This window comes from Nerophis ophidion, linkage group LG03 (genome assembly GCF_033978795.1).
Source record: "Nerophis ophidion isolate RoL-2023_Sa linkage group LG03, RoL_Noph_v1.0, whole genome shotgun sequence".
Classification (NCBI taxonomy): Eukaryota; Metazoa; Chordata; class Actinopteri; order Syngnathiformes; family Syngnathidae; genus Nerophis; species Nerophis ophidion.
In genome coordinates this window covers 80,969,763-80,990,306 of record NC_084613.1, presented here as the reverse complement: position 1 = coordinate 80,990,306, position 20,544 = coordinate 80,969,763, and the positions used below count along the sequence as shown (strand labels likewise).

The following is a 20,544-nucleotide window of genomic DNA, read 5'->3' as shown; positions in this document are numbered from 1 at the left end:
GTGTAGCTGTCATTATGATGTTTTGTAATGAATGTAAGTCTTCAGCTATACTAAGTATTTCAATGCTTGGAATCTGCATGATATACTAGTTACTATAATCATCTAATGAGTTACTATAATCATCTAATGAGTTACTGTGGTCTTCTAATGAGTTACTGTGGTCTTCTAATGAGTTACTATGGTCATCTAATGAGTTACTATGGTCATCTAATGAGTTACTGTGGTCATCTAATGAGTTACTATGGTCATCTAATTAGTTACTATGGTCATCTAATGAGTTACTATGGTCATCTAATGAGTTACTATGGTCATCTAATGAGTTACTGTGGTCATCTAATGAGTTACTATGGTCATCTAATTAGTTACTATGGTCATCTAATGAGTTACTATGGTCATCTAATTAGTTACTATGGTCATCTAATGAGTTACTATGGTCTTCTAATGAGTTACTATGGTCATCTAATTAGTTACTATGGTCATCTAATGAGTTACTATGGTCATCAAATGAGTTACTATGGTCATCTAATGAGTTACTGTGGTCATCTAATGAGTTACTATGGTCATCTAATTAGTTACTATGGTCATCTAATGAGTTACTATGGTCATCTAATTAGTTACTATGGTCATCTAATGAGTTACTATGGTCATCTAATGAGTTACTATGGTCATCTAATGAGTTACTATGGTCATCTAATGAGTTACTATGGTCATCTAATGAGTTACTGTGGTCATCTAATGAGTTACTATGGTCATCTAATGAGTTACTATGGTCATCTAATGAGTTACTGTGGTCATCTAATGAGTTACTATGGTCATCTAATGAGTTACTATGGTCATCTAAATAGTTACTGTGGTCATCTAATGAGTTACTATGGTCATGTAATGAGTTACTATGGTCATCTAATTAGTTACTATGGTCATCTAATGAGTTACTGTGGTCTTCTAATGAGTTACTATGGTCATCTAATGAGTTACTATGGTCATCTAATGAGTTACTGTGGTCATCTAATGAGTTACTATGGCCATCTAATGAGTTACTATGGTCATCTAATGAGTTACTGTGGTCATCTAATTAGTTACTATGGTCATCTAATGAGTTACTATGGTCATCTAATTAGTTACTATGGTCATCTAATGAGTTACTGTGGTCATCTAATTAGTTACTATGGTCATCTAATGAGTTACTATGGTCATCTAATTAGTTACTATGGTCATCTAATGAGTTACTATGGTCATCTAATGTGTTACTATGGTCATCTAATGAGTTACTATGGTCATATAATGTGTTACTATGGTCATCTAATGAGTTACTATGGTCATCTAATGAGTTACTGTGGTCATCTAATTAGTTACTATGGTCATCTAATGAGTTACTATGGTCATCTAATTAGTTACTATGGTCATCTAATGAGTTACTATGGTCATCTAATGAGTTACTATGGTCATCTAATTAGTTACTATGGTCATCTAATGAGTTACTATGGTCATCTAATGAGTTACTATGGTCATCTAATGAGTTACTATGGTCATCTAATGAGTTACTATGGTCATCTAATGAGTTACTATGGTCATCTAATGAGTTACTATGGTCATCTAATGAGTTACTGTGGTCATCTAATGAGTTACTATGGTCATCTAATGAGTTACTGTGGTCATCTAATTAGTTACTATGGTCATCTAATGAGTTACTATGGTCATCTAATTAGTTACTATGGTCATCTAATGAGTTACTGTGGTCATCTAATTAGTTACTATGGTCATCTAATGAGTTACTATGGTCATCTAATTAGTTACTATGGTCATCTAATGAGTTACTATGGTCATCTAATGTGTTACTATGGTCATCTAATGAGTTACTATGGTCATATAATGTGTTACTATGGTCATCTAATGAGTTACTATGGTCATCTAATGAGTTACTGTGGTCATCTAATTAGTTACTATGGTCATCTAATGAGTTACTATGGTCATCTAATTAGTTACTATGGTCTTCTAATGAGTTACTATGGTCATCTAATGAGTTACTATGGTCATCTAATTAGTTACTATGGTCATCTAATGAGTTACTATGGTCATCTAATGTGTTACTATGGTCATCTAATGAGTTACTATGGTCATATAATGTGTTACTATGGTCATCTAATGAGTTACTATGGTCATCTAATGAGTTACTGTGGTCATTTAATTAGTTACTATGGTCTTCTAATGAGTTACTATGGTCATCTAATTAGTTACTATGGTCTTCTAATGAGTTACTATGGTCATCTAATGAGTTACTATGGTCTTCTAATGAGTTACTATGGTCATCTAATTAGTTACTATGGTCTTCTAATGAGTTACTATGGTCATCTAATGAGTTACTATGGTCATCTAATGAGTTACTATGGTCATCTAATGAGTTACTATGGCCATCTAATGAGTTACTATGGTCATCTAATGAGTTACTGTGGTCATCTAATGAGTTACTATGGTCATCTAATGAGTTACTATGGTCATCTAATTAGTTACTATGGTCATCTAATGAGTTACTGTGGTCATCTAATTAGTTACTATGGTCATCTAATGAGTTACTATGGTCATCTAATTAGTTACTATGGTCATCTAATGAGTTACTATGGTCATCTAATGTGTTACTATGGTCATCTAATGAGTTACTATGGTCATATAATGTGTTACTATGGTCATCTAATGAGTTACTATGGTCATCTAATGAGTTACTATGGTCATCTAATGAGTTACTATGGTCATCTAATGAGTTACTGTGGTCATCTAATGAGTTACTATGGTCATCTAATGAGTTACTATGGTCATCTAATGAGTTACTATGTTCATCTAATGAGTTACTATGGTCATCTAATGAGTTACTATGGTCATCTAATGAGTTACTATGGTCTTCTAATGAGTTACTATGGTCATCTAATGAGTTACTATGGTCATCTAATGAGTTACTATGGTCATCTAATGAGTTACTATGGTCATCTAATGAGTTACTATGGTCTTCTAATGAGTTACTATGGTCATCTAATGAGTTACCATGGTAATGTAAGTCACAGTAGCTCAGACGAGGTACCAAGCAGTGTGGGCGGGGAGTGTTTCCACAGAGTGTTTCCAGAGCCTGAAATGTGGGTGTCAGGGACAGACGAGGAAGGAGATTTTTACAACAAAGATCTAAAGCTTAGTGATATATCACATATATCAGATTCATTCGTTCATATTTCACTGTGTTTGTTGCATTTTTGTTGTGTTTCACTTGATTGTAAAAATGTGGATGGACAGAGGGTGTGACGTTCAAATGTTGTCAATATTCAGTGTTTTATCCTTCATAGTTAATATTGTCCATTCAGTAAAAAAAAAAAAAAAATTCCATTCCGTTTATTTTCAGCATTTAACCGGACATTATTGTGAGGTTTTGTGTTAGTGTTCTCAAAAAAAAATATGCCGGCACAACACATTTTTTTCCTCTAAAATTAGAGTCAAAATAATTGCCCAGCTGTGAGTTGGATAGTAATTATTAAATATGTATTTTAGAATGCTATTATTGAAATTAAGCTGTAACTGTTTCCAAATGATGAGTCGTAGTGACTTTTTTTTTTTCTGTGCACGAGCTGTACTTTTCATGTTTGTCTAGCACCTTCTGGCTGACTGTTTTTATAGTCTGTTCTAGTGTTGTACAAACCCTGTTTCCATATGAGTTGGGAAATTGTGTTCGATGTAAATATAAACAGAATACAATGAATATGCTACAAAGACAACATATTTGATGTTCAAACTGATAAACATTTCTTTTTGTGCAAATAATCATTAACTTTAGAATTTGATGCCAGCAACACGTGACAAAGAAGTTGGGAAAGGTGGCAATAAATACTGATAAAGTTAAGGAATGCTCATCAAACACTTATTGGGAACATCCCACAGGTGTGCAGGCTAATTGGGAACAAGTGGGTGCCATGATTGGGTATAAAAACAGCTTCCCAAAAAATGTGCACCCCTTTGTCCACAACTGCGTGAGCAAATAGTCAAACAGTTTAAGAACAACGTTTCTCAAAGTGCAATTGCAAGAAATTTAGGGATTTCAACATCTACGGTCCATAATATCATCAAAAGGTTCAGAGAATGTGGAGAAATCACTCCACGTAAGCGGCATGGCCAGAAACCAACATTGAATGACCGTGACCTTCGATCCCTCAGACGGCACTGTATCAAAAAACGACATCAATCTCTAAAGGATATCACCACATGGACTCAGGAAGACTTCAGAAAACCACTGTCACTAAATAACGTTTGTTGCTACATCTGTAAGTGCAAGTTAAAGCTGTACTATGCAAAGCAAAAGCCGTTTATCAACAACATCCAGAAACGCTGGGCCCGGAATCATCTAAGATGGACTGATGCAAAGTGGAAAAGTGTTCTGTAGTCTGACGATTCCACATTTCAAATTGTTTTTGGAAACTATGGACATTTGTGTCCTCGGGGAACAAAGAGGAAAAGAACCATCCGTTCAAAAGGCAGCATCTTTGATGGTGTGGGGGCGGTATAGCTCGGTTGGTAGAGCGGCCGTGCCAGCAACTTGAGGGTTGCAGGTTCGATCCCCGCTTCCGCCATCCTAGTCACTGCCGTTGTGTCCTTGGGCAAGACACTTTACCCACCTGCTCCCAGTGCCACTCACACTGGTTTAAATGTAACTTAGATATTGGGTTTCACTATGTAAAGTGCTTTGAGTCACTAGAGAAAAAGCGCTATATAAATATCATTCACTTCACTTCACAATTAGTGGGTAATTTACACATCTGCGAAGGCAACATTAATGTTGAAAGGTACATACAAGTTTTGGAGCAACATATATTGCCATCCAAGCAACGTTATCATAGACGCCCCTGCTTATTTCAGCAAGACAATGCCACACCACGTGTTACAACAGCGTGGCTTCATAGTAAAAGATTCTGGGTACTACACTGGCCTGCCTGTAGTCCAGACCTGTCTCCCACTGAAAATGTTGAAGCCTAAAATACAACAACATAGACCCCGGACTGTTGAACAACTTAAGTGAAGTGAAGTGAATTATATTTATATAGCGCTTTTCTCTAGTGACTCAAAACGCTTTACATAGTGAAACCCAATATCTAAGTTACATTAAACCAGTGTGGGTGGCACTGGGAGCAGGTGGGTAAAGTGTCTTGCCCAAGGACTCAACGGCAGTGACTAGGGTGGCGGAAGCGGGAATCGAACCTGCAACCCCCATGTTGCTGGCACGGCCACTCTACCAACCGAGCTAAACCGCGTGCGTGCGTGCGTGCGTGCGTGCGTGCGTGCGTGCGTGCGTGCGTGCGTGCGTGCGTGCGTGCGTGCGTGCGTGCGTGCGTGCGTGCGTGCGTGCGTGCGTGCGTGCGTGCGTGCGTGCGTGCGTGCGTGCGTGCGTGCGTGCGTGCGTGCGTGCGTGCGTGCGTGCGTGCGTGCGTGCGTGCGTGCGTGCGTGCGTGTGATGACTAGGGTGGCGGAAGCGGGAATCAAACTTCAAAAATGTGTCTCCTCAGTTCCCAAACGTTTATTGAGTGTTGTCAAAGGAAAAGGTGATGTAACACAGTGGTGAACATGCCCTTTCCCAACTACTTTGGCATGTATTGCAACCATGAAATTCTAAGATAATTAATTATTTGCAAAAAAAAATCAAGTTTATGAGTTTCAACATCAAATATCTTGTCTTTGTAGTGCATTCAAGTTTGCAAATCATTGTATTCTGTTTATATTTACATCCAACACAATTTCCCAACTCATATGGAAACGGGGTTTGTATTACAATTGAAAAGATAATGCACGACACAGATCATTTGTTGTGTACTAAAAAAGGATGCCTCCTTACTTAGTTCCTGCTAATCCCCCCTTCAACAGAGAGACTGGACGAGATGTTGGCATCCCAGGAGTCCACGCTGCGTTCGCAACCCTCAGAAACGGACTACAGAGCAGCCACGGTCAAACAGCGGCCCACCAGCAGGAGAATCACGCCAGCAGAGATCAGCGTGAGTGTGAGCACCAACGCCCGCTGATCTAGTCAGAAAACACTCACCTGTGTCTTTGTGTCTGCCTCTAGTCACTGTTTGAGCGACAAGGGATGACGCTGCACGGAGGTCTTCACCCGGCCATGGAGAGAGGACACATACCCTTATCCAGGGGCATGTCCAGGACCAAGTCATTTGGTAAAACAATCACCTATCCTGTTCATTGTCAAGTAAGGTGAATCATGTTTACCTGATTGATGGATTGAAACTTTTATTAGTAGATTTGCACAGTACAGTACATATTCCGTACAATTGACCACTAAATGGTAACACCTGGATACGTTTTTTAACTTGTTTAAGTCGGGGTCCACGTTAATCATGGTAGCAATAAGCCTCATGTGTTACCTAGGAGGTGTTTCCGTCTGTGGCGGCATGTTGAAATGATTTCACTGCGCTTGTTGAGGGATGACAGGTCTGGATGATATATAATAAACAGTTTCTCTTTCAAGCATAGGTTGCATCTTTTATTACCACTGTTGTAAGGTGTGCTGGATGCAAGAATTTGCCATGTTATTGAATATTCAACATTATTGTCTTTGAGGTTCCAAATGTGTTTGCTGAGTTCTGTAGAATTCCGCAAAGTCTGGTTTCTAAAGGAGGCGTTGTGATTATTCCATCTTGTTTTGAACGCTCTTTCGGTTAATCCTACGTACGTGTCGGATGTGTTAATGTCCTTGCATGTTACCTTTGCTTGGTAAACGACTGATGTCTGTAAGCACCCCCCGTTGAGAGGGCAATCAGGTTTCTTGCGACAGTTACATTCCTTACGTTTAGTCTGGGGGTAGGCAGTCCTTTTGCAATTGCTTTGTTGTGGTTTGAAATTATTTGTTGCATGTTATTCATACAGCTGTAGCTCAATTTAATGTTGTTCTTGTTGAATATTTTTCTTAGGGTGTTGCCTTTGGGGAAGTGTTTGTCGATCAGAGTGAGGAACTTGTGGCCGATATTGGTTGAGACGTTTTTGCTGAATAGTGGATTGTACCAGATGATGTCGTTTCGTTTTATATATATATATATATATATATATATATATATATATATATATATATATATATATATCTTGATTGGATTATCCAGAGAATAGTGCTCGATACCGTGGTAGAGCGCAATATGTAGGTGGGGGAAAAATCACAAGACTACTTCATCTCTACAGAACTGTTTCATGAGGGGTTCCCTCAATCATCAGGAGATTTGATTGAGGGAACCCCTCATGAAACAGTTCTGTAGAGATGAAGTAGTCTTGTGATTTTTCCCACACCTACATATATATATATATATATATATATATATATATACACACACGTGTGTGCTTGGGTCCTATTTTTAGGAACACTATAAAAAATCCTCACAATAATGTCTGATTAAAAGCTAAAAAACGTTATGACGGACCGCCTTAAAAAAAAACGGAATTTTAAATTTTTTTACTGAATGAGACACCCAGAATGTACATGAAAATAAAGAATGTGGGATTTACAATATTAACTACGAAGGATAAAACAGTGAATATTGACAACTTATGAACGTCACAACCCACACTCAATCGACATTTTATAATCAACGAAAAGGCAACAAACAGTGAAATATGAACGCGGAGGGTAAAAGAACCCACTTACAATCTGATATATAACTAAGATTTAATATTTTGTTGTAAAAATCTCCTTCCGCTTCTGTCCCTGACACCCACGTTTCAGGCTCTGGAAACACTTCTCACCCGCACTGCTTAGTACCTCGTCTGAGCTGCTGTGACTTAGATGCCCATAGTAACTAATTACATTACCACGGTAACTAATTAGATGACCATAGTAACCATACCTTGAGACCTCCGATTTTGGGTGGTCGGGGAGGGGCGTGGTTTGGGCGGGGGGCGTGGTTAAGAGGGGAGGAGTATAATTCACCAACTCGAGTATATCATATATATTTTATATACATATATATATATATATATATATATATATATATATATATATATATATATATATATATATATATATATGTATGTATATGTAGGAAATAATTGACATTCAGTGAATTCTAGCTATATATATTTATTCTATTATATATATATATAAATAAAATAAATAGTTGAATTTCAGATGGCACCTATCAAATACACAGTAATAAAAACACAGTTGTTCTACTAACTGTACTGTGCTTGCTGGTTACTAAAAAAAACAAAAACAACAACACTTCCCTTTCACTATTTGAGTAACCTTTGTTCTGCCATTTGCATACTGGCGAGAGTCAATTACCGTCAGGTGCACAACACCACGGAAATCATTGGCCAATCAAAAAGCAACCCCGTAACGCTATAGCCAACATTCACCAGGAGATGGCAACAGACAACATAGAATCACTCTATTACAGATGGCTGTAACTTCCTCGTTCTTCTGCTTTGTCTCCTTGTGTGTGCAGTTTTTTATTCAAATCCGTAGATGTTTTAACGTGATTTGGCAGGCAAGCTGTTTATATAACAGGAAAAGCGGACGTGAAAACAGGCTGTCCCCACTCATGTCCGCAAGGAGCTGGAGGGGGCGTGGCCTCCAGCTCCGGCTGAATTTCGGGAGAAAATTTCTTCCGGGAGGTTTTCGGGAGAGGCGCTGAATTTCGGGAGTCTCCCGGAAAATCCGGGAGGGTTGGCAAGTATGATAGTAACTACTAAGATGACAATAGAAACTACTTAGATTACCATAGTAATTAGTATATTATGCAGATTCCAACCATTGAAATACTTAGTATAGTTGAAGACTTACAGTCATTAGAAAACATCACTTCACATCATAATGGAAACTACACTTTCCATCTTAAAGATTTAAAATAATAATTTAGGAATGTCCGGCCGCATGTGGCCCCCGGGCCTTAGTGTACCCAGGTCTGCAATAGAAAGTACTGAAGATGATATTAGTGTAAGTGTAAACTACAATATTGTCTAAGTAATACCTTTCTATCTGTGGCAATCAGCTATATCCATCCATTTTCTACAGCTTGTCTCTCTCGGGGTTGTGGAGGGTGCTGGGTGCTCGGGGCGGAAGGCGGGCTACAGCCTGGATAAGTGCCCACCTCATGGCAGTGCCAACACCGATAGACAACATTTGGTGTTGCAATTCAGCCTATCAGGTGCATGTCTTTGGAGTTGGGAGGGGCCTATCCCCAGGTGCATGCCTTTGGAGGTGGGAGGAGCCTATCCCCAGGTGCATGCCTTTGGAGGTGGGAGGAGCCTATCCCCAGGTGCATGCCTTTGGAGGTAGGAGGAAGCCGGAGTACCCGCAGGTGGAAAGGTTAATACAAATGTATGAGGTGTATTGGGATATATTGTGGTTGTCCAGCATCACACGTTTCTAGTTGTTGTAGATTCTGTGATGCAGCTCTTGTATTGGATGTTATTTGATCATACAGCTGTACCTTATAGACCAGGGGGGGCCATTACGTGGATCACCAGCTCGCGGTGGATGGTGGAGGGTGTGTCAGTCCATCGCCAGCCAGGCATTAAAAAAATAGACCTAAAAATGAGCGGTCACTTTGGTCACTTGATCGACATTCACGGCACCCGAGGGGTCTTGTGAGATGATGCTGGCTGCTGCCAGATCATTATTAAGAAAAAATGACCGACAGGAAGGCGAGAAACACTTTATGTTTCAACAGACTCTCACGCCGTACCGGCCATGAAATCTCTAAAGACCAACTGCACAGTTCCTATCTTCACAATAAAAGCCCTGCTTCATCCTGCCTGGGCATAAAAAAATAAGAGTTTCAGAAAGCTAGCGCCCACAAGCTAGCAAGCTACGGAGTTGTCAGTCGATGTATTTATTGTAAAGTGTACAAAAAGGAGTATGGAAGCTGGAAAAACAAAAAGCAAGCACTTTTAATGTCGTATTGGACAGAAAGGAGGCCTTTTTTTCTCCTCTATTCGAAAATCTGTAGGTTATCATCACAACTGTCTGATTCCAATCAATGCAAGTCATCACAATCACACCAATTTATATTCTTGTCTTCATGAAAGAAAGATTCTTGTATGATCTTTAAACACCTTTAAAGGCCTACTGAAACCCACTACTGCCGACCACACAGTCTGATAGTTTATATATCAATGATGAAATATTAACATTGCAACACATGCCATTACAACCAGTTTAGTTTACTAAATTGCAATTTTAAATTTCCTGCGGAAGTATCATGCTAAAACGTCGCGATATGATGACGCGTGCACGTGATGTCACGGATTGTAGAGGACATCTAGTGCCAGCACCGTTCCCAGCTATAAGTCGTCTGTTTCCATCGCATAATTACACAGTATTAAGGACATTTGTGTTGCTGAATCTCTTGCAATTAGTACAATGAATAATGGAGACGTCAAAGAAGAAAGCTGTAGGTGGGAAGCAGTGTATTGCGGCCGCCTTTAGCAACACAAACACAGCCGGTGTTTCATTGTTTACATTCCCGAAAGATGACGGTGAAGCTTTACTATAGAACAGAGCGGTCAAGCGAACATGGTTGGATTGGACCACACACACAAAGTAGTGTCTTATGCAGCAATCATTTCAAAAGATCGCGTTTCGAAGAGGGTCCCTTGTGAAGGGCAGAGATGGGCATCGCCACCACCCGTCGACTGGAGCTGCAGAAAGGTGCGGGGCCGACCTTCGTGTTGTACAGGTACGACCATATAATCTCACTAAAACACTAGTAACACAATAAGCAGATAAGGGATTTTCCAGAATTATCCTAGTAAATGTGTCTAATAACATCTGAATCGCTCCCACTGTAAAGTTTTTTTTTGTAGTCCTTCACTCTCACTTTCCTCGCTGCCGGTGGCCATGATTGTAAACAATTTTCAGATGTGAGGAGCTCTACAACCCGTGACGTCACGCGCATATCGTCTGCTACTTCCGGTACAGGCAAGGCTTTTTTATCAGCACAAAAAGTTGCAAACTTTATCGTGGATGTTCTCTACTAAATCCTGTCAGCAAAAATATGGCAATATCGCGAAATGATCAAGTATGACACATAGAATGGACCTGCTATCCCCGTTTAAATAAGAAAATCTCATTTTAGTAGGTCTTTAACTTAACAAAAACGTCCATCCATCCATCCATTCATCTTCTTCCGCTTATCCGAGGTCGGGTCCCGTGGGTAGCAGCCTAAGCAGGGAAACTCAGACTTCCCTCTCCCCAACCACTTCGTCTAGCTCTTCCCGGGGGATCCCGAGGATTTCCAAGGCCAGCCGGGAGACATAGTCTTCCCAACGTGTCCTGGGTCTTCCCCGTGGCCTACCGGTCGGACGTGCCCTAAACACCTCCCTAGGGAGGCGTTCGCGTGGCATCCTGACCAGATGCCCGAACCACCTCATCTGTGGAGGAGCAGCGGCTTTACTTTGAGCTCCTCCCGGATGGCAGAGCTTCTCACCCTATCTCTAAGGGAGAGACCCGCCACACGGCGGTGGAAACTCATTTCGGCCGCTTGTACCCGTGATCTTATCCTTTCGGTCATGACCCAAAGCTCATGACCATAGGTGAGGATGGGAACGTAGATCGACCGGTAAATTGAGAGCCTTGCCTTTTGGCTCAGCTCCTTCTTCACCACAACGGATCGGTACAACGTCCGCATTACTGAAGACGCCGCACCGATCCGCCTGTCGATCTCACGATCCACTCTTCCCTCACTCGTGAACAAGACTCCTCGGTACTTGAACTGAGCTGCCACCTTACCGTGGTAGAGGAGTTTGCGTGTCCTAATGATCCTAGGAGCTATGTTCTCCGGGGGCTTTAAGCCCCCTGGTAGGGTCTCCCAAGGCAAACTGGTCCTAGGTGAGGGACCAGACAAAGAGCAGCTCGAAGACCTCTATGAAAAGTAAAAACAAAGGACCCAGATTTCCCTCGCCCGGACGCGGGTCACCGGGGCCCCCCTCTGGAGCCAGGCCCGGAGGTGGGGCAAGATGGCGAGCGCCTGGTGGCCGGGCCTATACCCATGGGGTATAGGCCCGAAGAGGCAACGTGGGTCCCCCCTCCAATGGGTTCCACACCCATAGCAGGGGCCATAGAGGTCGGGTGCAAAGTGAGCTGGGCGCCAGCCGAAGGCAGGGCTCTTGGCGGTCCGATCCTCGGCTACATAAATAAATCAATATTCCACTTGGCCAATTGAAAAGTAGCTGACCTGCAGAAAAAGTGTGGTCTCAAAAAACATAACTCCACTGTGATTTGACAAAGCTGTGGAAGGAAATGTTTGATGGACAAGCTTTCAACAGCAGCTGGGAGTTTACAGTTTAACAAAAGGTCCATTTTTCTGTAGTACTCCTCCCTAAATATTGCGTGTGCTTCTCAGGTGCCACTGAGGAGGATCGTCTAGCCGCCCTGGCAGGTGAGCATCGCTTTCCGCGCAGTTCCTCCATGACCGACAGCCTGCGAGAACTCCCGCAGCTTCATCCCATCCCTCCGCCTCCACAAATAGCACCGCCTCCACCTCCGTATTACTTGGACACAGGACCGCCGCCGGCCTTCTGCCCGCCGCCTCCCCCATCTAGGACCCAGAGTCAGGGCCACGAACCAGGAGGACGCTCCAGCTTTAAGCCTTCCTCCTTGGACCTGCCCTATGAGGCGGCACAACGGCAGGCCACGCAGATAGAGAGGCAGAAAAAAGCCCGCTCCATGATCATCCTTCAAGACTCTTCACATTTACCCGTGGAACCCACAGAAATCCCCCGTCCCTCTGCTGCTCCTCCACCAGAGCGGATAAAACGGAAGGGACGGGTCATTGACAACCCCTATGCCAATGTGGGCCAGTTTAGCATTGGACTGTACACACCTACCAAGCCTCAGCGGAAGAAAAGCCCCCTGGTGAAGCAGCTACAGGTAAGTTGTATTTACGTGTGAATACTCTGCTTTTCGTCCTGGTCGTGGAACTGTGGACCAGCTCTATACTCTCGGCAGGGTTCTTGAGGGTGCATGGGAGTTTGCCCAACCAGTCTACATGTGCTTTGTGGACTTGGAGAAGGCATTCGACTGTGTCCCTCGGGAAGTCCTGTGGGGAGTGCTCAGAGAGTATGGGGTATCGGAATGTCTTATTGTGGCAGTCCGCTCCCTGTATGATCAGTGTCAGAGCTTGGTCCGCATTGCTGGCAGTAAGTTGGACCCGTTTCCAGTGAGGGTTGGACTCCGCCAAGGCTGTCCTTTGTCACCGATTCTGTTCATAACTTTTATGGATAGAATTTCTAGGCGCAGTCAAGGCGTTGAGGGGTTCCGGTTTGGTGACCACAGGATTAGGTCTCTGCTTTTTGCAGATGATGTAGTCCTGATGGCTTCATCTGGCCGGGATCTTCAGCTCTCACTGGATCGGTTCGCAGCCGAGTGTGAAGCGACCGGAATGAGAATCAGCACTTCCAAGTCCGAGTCCATGGTTCTCGCCCGGAAAAGGGTGGAGTGCCATCTCCGGGTTGGGGAGGAGACCCTGCCCCAAGTGGAGGAGTTCAAGTACCTAGGAGTCTTGTTCACGAGTGGGGGAAGAGTGGATCGTGAGATCGACAGGCGGATCGGTGCGGCGTCTTCAGTAATGCGGACGTTGTATCGATCCGTTGTGGTGAAGAAGGAGCTGAGCCGGAAGGCAAAGCTCTCAATTTACCGGTCGATCTACGTTCCCATCCTCACCTATGGTCATGAGCTTTGGGTCATGACCGAAAGGATAAGATCACGGGTACAAGCGGCCGAAATGAGTTTCCTCCGCCGTGTGGCGGGTCTCTCCCTTAGAGATAGGGTGAGAAGCTCTGCCATCCGGGAGGAGCTCAACGTAAAGCCGCTGCTCCTCCACATCGAGAGGAGCCAGATGAGGTGGTTCGGGCATCTGGTCAGGATGCCACCCGAACGCCTCCCTAGGGATGTGTTTAGGGCACGTCCAGCTGGTAGGAGGCCACGGGGAAGACCCAGGACACGTTGGAAAGACTATGTCTCCCGGCTGGCCTGGGAACGCCTCGGGATCCCCCGGGAAGAGCTAGACGAAGTGGCTGGAGATAGGGAAGTCTGGGCTTCCCTGCTTAGGCTGCTGCCCCGGCGACCCGACCTCGGATAAGCGGAAGATGATGGATGGATGGATGGATACTCTGCTTGATGTATGTTATGTGTTGCAGGTGGAGGATGCACAAGAAAAAGCAAGTATGGCCTTAGCCCACTCCCGAGAAAGCTCACCCTCAGGACGACACCCACGCACCAGCCGTGCAGACTACTACCAGCAGCAGCTAATGGCCGAGCGTTTGCGGGCCCAAGGAGAAGCCATGTTTCAGGGTAAGGGCCCGTTCGCCGCTGCAATCGCTGGGGCAGTGAAAGACCGTGAGCGACGCCTGGAGGAGCGACGGAAATCCACTGTCTTCCTTTCCGTGGGAACAATGGAGGGTGCGTCCTCAGAGGTCCCCTCTCTTACGCAGTCTCACTCTATAGATGAGCGTATACTCACCCGGGAGCTTGGCCAGTTGCCACCTCCTGCCTTGGCCTTGAGCCCCTCACCCAGCGGGACCACCTTTATCCATCCACTCACAGGAAAGCCCCTGGATCCCAACTCCCCTTTGGCTCTCGCGCTGGCCGCCAGAGAAAGGGCGCTGACCTCCCAGAGCCAGTCTCCAACGAGCAGCCCTGAACCACGAACTAAACAGGAGCGGGTGGGCCCGGGTGTAATGTTCATTGACACTCAGACCAAAGAGTCTCCACTTGGAGAAGGTCCACCCACATCTCCTTCTTTTACATCCCAAGGCTCCAAGGCTCCAATATCAGTATTAGTCCCTCAGCCCACCAAACCACAGTGGGCCGCATCACCATCAAGTCTGTCATTCCACCAGGAGATGGAGACCCGGATCGAAGACAGGAAGGAGGACATGCTTGAGGAGAAAAAAAGCATGTTGATCAGTATTATGGACACGTCCCAGCAGAAGACGGCAGGGCTAATTATGGTACACGCTACCAGCAATGGCCAAGCTGGTCAAGAACTACAACAGACACCTTCCCCGTCATCCAAAGAACTAAGCAAATCTCAATTAAGTCCAAGGACTAAGTCCCCAAGTCCCACAGTCCCTGTGCCCCAGCCTCAGAGTCCACATGCTGCCAGCTTTGCTCAAGACAAGGGTCTGGTTCAGGGAAGCTCGGAGGAGGACATGGATCCATATACGGTGACGTTGCCCCCCGCCATGTTGTCCTCCAGTGACGAGGAGACACGAGAGGAGCTGCGTAAGATTGCTTTTGTTCCACCGCCTAATGAGTTCTCGAACGGACTGCTTGCACAGACCAAGGGTATTCCACCGTCCCCAAGCAAACCTACGGCACCTTCCCCCACCACCCCTCCAACACCTACACCCAAGACACCTTTAACTCCAACCACCCAGCCTCAGCCCCGCCATCTCCCACCACCACCCAGCACAGCAGCTGTCTCAGGGAAACCCTCGAACCCTCTCGAGCCCCCGCCTGTGTGTGAGTCTGGCTCCGCAGCCGATTCAGGCGTGGAGGAGGCAGACACGCGCAGCTCCAGCGATCGAGAACGAGACCACCACCTTGAGACCACCAGCACTGTCTCCACAGTTTCCAGCATGTCCACGCTGTCCTCAGAAAGCGGCGAACCTGCCGACACACACACCACACACACTTCCTATGCCGACGGGCAGACTTTTGTGCTCGACAAACCGCCAGTGCCTCCCAAGCCCCGACTTAAGTCCCACATAGGAGGCAGTAAAGGTCCTGTCACCTTCAGGGACCCTCTGCTGAAGCAGAGTTCTGACAGCGAGCTGCTGTCACAGCAACAGGCCGCCGCACTGGCTGCGGCGGTGGCCGGAGGAGGCGGGCTGCCCCCAGGCGGTTCGGCCTCAGTGACTGGACTCGCTCCCACCAAGCCGCGCTACCTCTTCCAGCGGCGATCCAAGCTGTGGGGGGACCCGATGGAGCCTCGCGGGCCAGGGGTGGGGCTGGGTATTGGGAGTTTGGGAAACCTAGGTGGGCTGGGACTGGGGCTGGGTGCTGATGAGGGAGCAAAACCCTTCGTGATGGGGGAGCTCAGTTCTCGATTGCAGCAGCTGAACAAAGACACAAGGTCCCTGGGAGAGGAGCCCCTGGGAGCATCGCTAGACCCTGGGAGGAAGTCTCCTGTAGCAGGTGCCAGGTAAGAGTCCGTTGATCGTGAAGTATGGAAACGTTTGACAGTCTGTTTGAAGCACATGACGCTCGGCTGGGTTTGAAACTACGCCATGTCTGAAAGTTCATTATATTTCTGCAGATTTGAGGACACCGGAGAGAGTAGTAGCTGCTAGGGTAAACTTTTTTTTTTATAACATTGTTTCCTAACCAGCCCTTAAACTAATCCCTTTAAATGCAGTTTGGTTTCATTTCACTCCTACTTCCATACTGTATGTCCTCGACAGTGGTTTGACTTGAAGACATCAATAAATGCCACACCTCCTGGCTTCTCTCAACCAATCAAGTGAGGCTTAATTGAACATGTACCGAGCTTTGAGAGTAGACCGCTAGTTTCTACTTGATACTCTTATTATGATCCTTTTTTGGAATAGATGAGGACATGTCCTGACAAGCCACTAGGAGAGGAGATACAGTAGACGTGTCACCTTGTTTGCATCACCCTCTAGTCCAGGGGTAGGGAACCTATGGCTCTAGAGCCAGATGTGGCTCTTTTGATGACTGCATCTGGCTCTCGGATAAATCTGAGCTGACTTCGCTTAACACGATAAGTAATGAATAATTCCACTTGTAATCACAGTGTTGAAAATAATGTTCCAAATATAAAACATTCTCATGCATTTTCAATCCATCCATCCGTTTTCTACCGCACATGTTCAAGAAGTTGCGTTAATGGTAAGAAGTTATTTATTTATTATTGGTGAGTGTGGGGCTTGCCCTCCTGGGGGTTCTTCAGACCACCAAGCACCGACCTGAGAGCCTGTTTCAGGGTTACAATATTGTTTTATTTTTCAATAAGTCTCTCAGTTGCTTTCCAGCAATTGTGTTTTTCTCTTTCGTTCTCGCTCGCGCTCTGGCTCCAGCCCCAACCCCCTCTCTCCTCCTGGCTGCTGCTTATAACAGAGCGACAGGTGATTAGATAACAAGGCCCAGGTGGGCCGTCTACGCACCTGTCGCTGATTTCGAGGCTGATTGTGGCAACACCCCGTTTCGCTGCAGGCCCAGAGGCCACACCCCCTCCACAGTTAGCTTCCGAATAATTATTACAAAGAACAAGAGACCTATTATACTCTAGAAATGTTGGTCTTACTTAAAAATGCACGCGTTTAGTTGTGTTCAGTGTTAAAAAATATATTATATGGCTCTTACGGAAATACATTTTGAAATATTTGGCTTCTTGGCTCTCTCAGCCAAAAAGGTTCCCGACCCCTGGTCTAGTCTTTGGATCCCTTTGGACGCTTTATGGATTTGTTGAGATGAAATTGAGGGGCATACCTTGTTTCCATAGTTACCGCTTTACTCTCTTTGTACTGCACTTCCAGTAGACTTTGTGTGTGTGTGTGTGTGTGTGTGTGTGTGTGTGTGTGTGTGTGTGTGTGTGTGTGTGTGTGTGTGTGTGTGTGTGTGTGTGTGTGTGTTGTATTTCTAGCCTTCTTGAGACATGAAGAAAGAAAAGTATCTTCCATATAAGGAGGTGTGAACAAGTGATGACATAAATAATGGTTCCAATAACATTGCATCTACTAACCCCGTTTCCATATCAATTAATGTTTACTTATATAGCCCTAAATCACTAGTGTCTCAAAGGGCTGCACAAACCACAACACAAACCACTACAACATCCTCGGTAGGCCCACATAAGGGCAAGGAAAACTCACACCCAGTGGGACGTCGGTGACAATGATGACTATGAGAACCTTGGAGAGGAGGAAAGCAATGGATGTCGAGCGGGTCTAACATGATACTGTGAAAGTTCAATCCATAATGGATCCAACACAGTCGCGAGAGTCCAGTCCAAAGCGGATCCAACACAGCAGCGAGAGTCCCGTTCACAGCGGAGCCAGCAGGAAACCATCCCAAGCGGAGGCGGATCAGCAGCGCAGAGATGTCCCCAAGCTGATACACAGGCAAGCAGTACATGGCCACCGGATCGGACCGGACCTCCTCCACAAGGGAGAGTGGGACCTAGGAGAAAAAGAAAAGAAACGGCAGATCAACTGGTCTAAAAAGGGAGTCTATTTAAAGGCTAGAGTATACAGATGAGTTTTAAGGTGAGACTTAAATGCTTCTACTGAGGTGGCATCTCGAACTGTTACCGGGAGGGCATTCCACAGTACTGGAGCCCGAACGGAAAACGCTCTATAGCCCGCAGACTTTTTTTGGGCTTTGGGAATCACCAATAAGCCGGAGTCCTTTGAACGCAGATTTCTTGCCGGGACATATGGTACAATACAATCGGCAAGATAGGATGGAGCTAGACCGTGTAGTATTTTATACGTAAGTAGTAAAACCTTAAAGTCACAGGAAGCCAGTGCAGGTGAGCCAGTACAGGCGTAATGTGATCAAACTTTCTTGTTCTTGTCAAAAGTCTAGCAGCCGCATTTTGTACCAACTGTAATCTTTTAATGCTAGACATGGGGAGACCCGAAAATAATACGTTACAGTAATCGAGACGAGGCGTAACAAACGCATGGATAATGATCTCAGCGTCTTTAGTGGACAGAATTGGGAAATTGTGTTTGATGTAAATATAAATGGAATACAATGATTTGCAAATCATTTTCAACCCATATTCAGTTGAATATGATACAAAGACAACATATGGCCTAGTAGGTAGAGTGTCCGCCCTGAGATCGGTAGGTCGTGAGTTCAAACCCCGGCCGAGTCATACCAAAGACTATAAAAATGGGACCCATTACCTCCCTGCTTGGCACTCAGCATTAAGGGTTGGAATTGGGGGTTAAATCACCATAAATGATTCCCGGGCGCGGCACCGCTGCTGCTCACTGCTCCCCTCACCTCCTAGGGGGTGATCAAGGGGGATGGGTCAAATGCAGAGAATAATTTCGCCACATCTAGTATGTGTGTGACAATCATTGGTACTTTACCTTTAACTTTATGTGATGTTCAAACTGATAAACTTTTTTTTTTGCAAATAATCATTAACTTTAGAATTTGATGCTAGAAACACGTGACAAAGAAGTTGGGAAAGGTGGCAATAAATACTGATAAAGTTGAGGAATGCTCATCAAACACTTATTTGGAACATCCCACAGGTGTGCAGGCTAATTGGGAACAGGTGGGTGCCGTGATTGGGTATAAAAACAGCTTCCCAAAAAATGCTCAGTCTTTCACAAGAAAGGATGGGGCGAGGTACACCCCTTTGTCCACAACTGTGTGAGCAAATAGTCAAACAGTTTAAAAACGACGTTTCTCAAAGTCCAATTGCAAGAAACTTAGGGATTTCAACATCTACGGTCCATAATATCATCAAAAGGTTCAGAGAATCTGGAGAAATCACTGCATGTAAGCGGCATGGCCGGAAACCAACATTGAATGACCTTGACCTTCGATCCCTCAGACGACACTGTATCAAAAACCGACATCAATCTCTAAAGCCAGCATCTGTGATGGTATGGGGGTGCATTAGTGCCCAAGGCATGGGTAACTTACACATCTGTGAAGGCACCATTAATACTGAAAGGTACATACAGGTTTTGGAACAACATATGTTGTCATCTAAGCGCCGTCTTTTTCATGGACGCCCCTGCTTATTTCAGCAAGATAATGCCAAGCCACATTCAGAACGTGTTACAAGAGCGTGGCTTTGTAAAAAAAAAAGAGTGCGGGTACTTTCCTGGCGCACCTGTAGTCCAGACCTGTCTCCTATCGAAAATGTGTGGCGCATTATGAAGCATAAAATATGACAGCGGAGACCCCGGACTGTTGAACGACTGAAGCTCTACATAAAACAAGAATGGGAAAGAATTCCACGTTCAAAGCTTCAACAATTAGTTTCCTCAGTTCCCAAACGTTTATTGAGTGTTGTTAAAAGAAAAGATGATGTAACACAGTGGTGAACATGCCCTTTCCCAACTACTTTGGCATGTGTTGCAGCCATGAAATTCAAAATTAATTATTATTATATGAGTTTAAACATCAAATATGTTGTCTTTGTAGCATATTCAACCGAATATGTGTTGAAAAGGATTTGCAAATCATTGTATTCTGTTTATATTTACTTCTAACACTATTTCCCAACTCATATGGAAACGGGGTTTGTAATAGAACAGGGGTCTCTGTGGAGCTTTTTCAAAAATGTATGGACATGTAAAAAAAAAATGGGGTGAAAAATATATTTTTTGTTGTAATATGGTTTGTGTAGGAGGACAAACACGACACAAACCTTCCTAATTGTTAAAAAGCCCACTTTTTAATAGGTTTGTTTTTATGCTTCACTGATGAGAGTATTTGGCGAGCGCCGTTTTGTCCTACTAATTTCAGCGGCCCTTGAACCCACCGTCATGCGGACTGTGACTCAACTGTTTGTTTACATGTCGAAC

The 20,544-nt window shown here is 44.4% G+C and overlaps 1 protein-coding gene across 4 annotated transcripts in view; it reads left to right on the top strand.

The window, feature by feature from the left end:
- The window catches only part of shank3a (SH3 and multiple ankyrin repeat domains 3a), a 444,336-nt gene that overhangs the window by 401,010 nt on the left and 22,782 nt on the right, over nucleotides 1-20,544 (top strand). For all 4 annotated transcript variants that reach the window (XM_061896187.1, XM_061896188.1, XM_061896191.1 and 1 more), the window contains 4 exons: nucleotides 5,887-6,014; nucleotides 6,086-6,191; nucleotides 12,366-12,892; nucleotides 14,161-16,169. In XM_061896187.1, coding sequence (XP_061752171.1) covers nucleotides 5,887-6,014; nucleotides 6,086-6,191; nucleotides 12,366-12,892; nucleotides 14,161-16,169 — 2,770 coding nt within the window. The remainder of the gene's footprint in view (nucleotides 1-5,886; nucleotides 6,015-6,085; nucleotides 6,192-12,365; nucleotides 12,893-14,160; nucleotides 16,170-20,544) is intronic.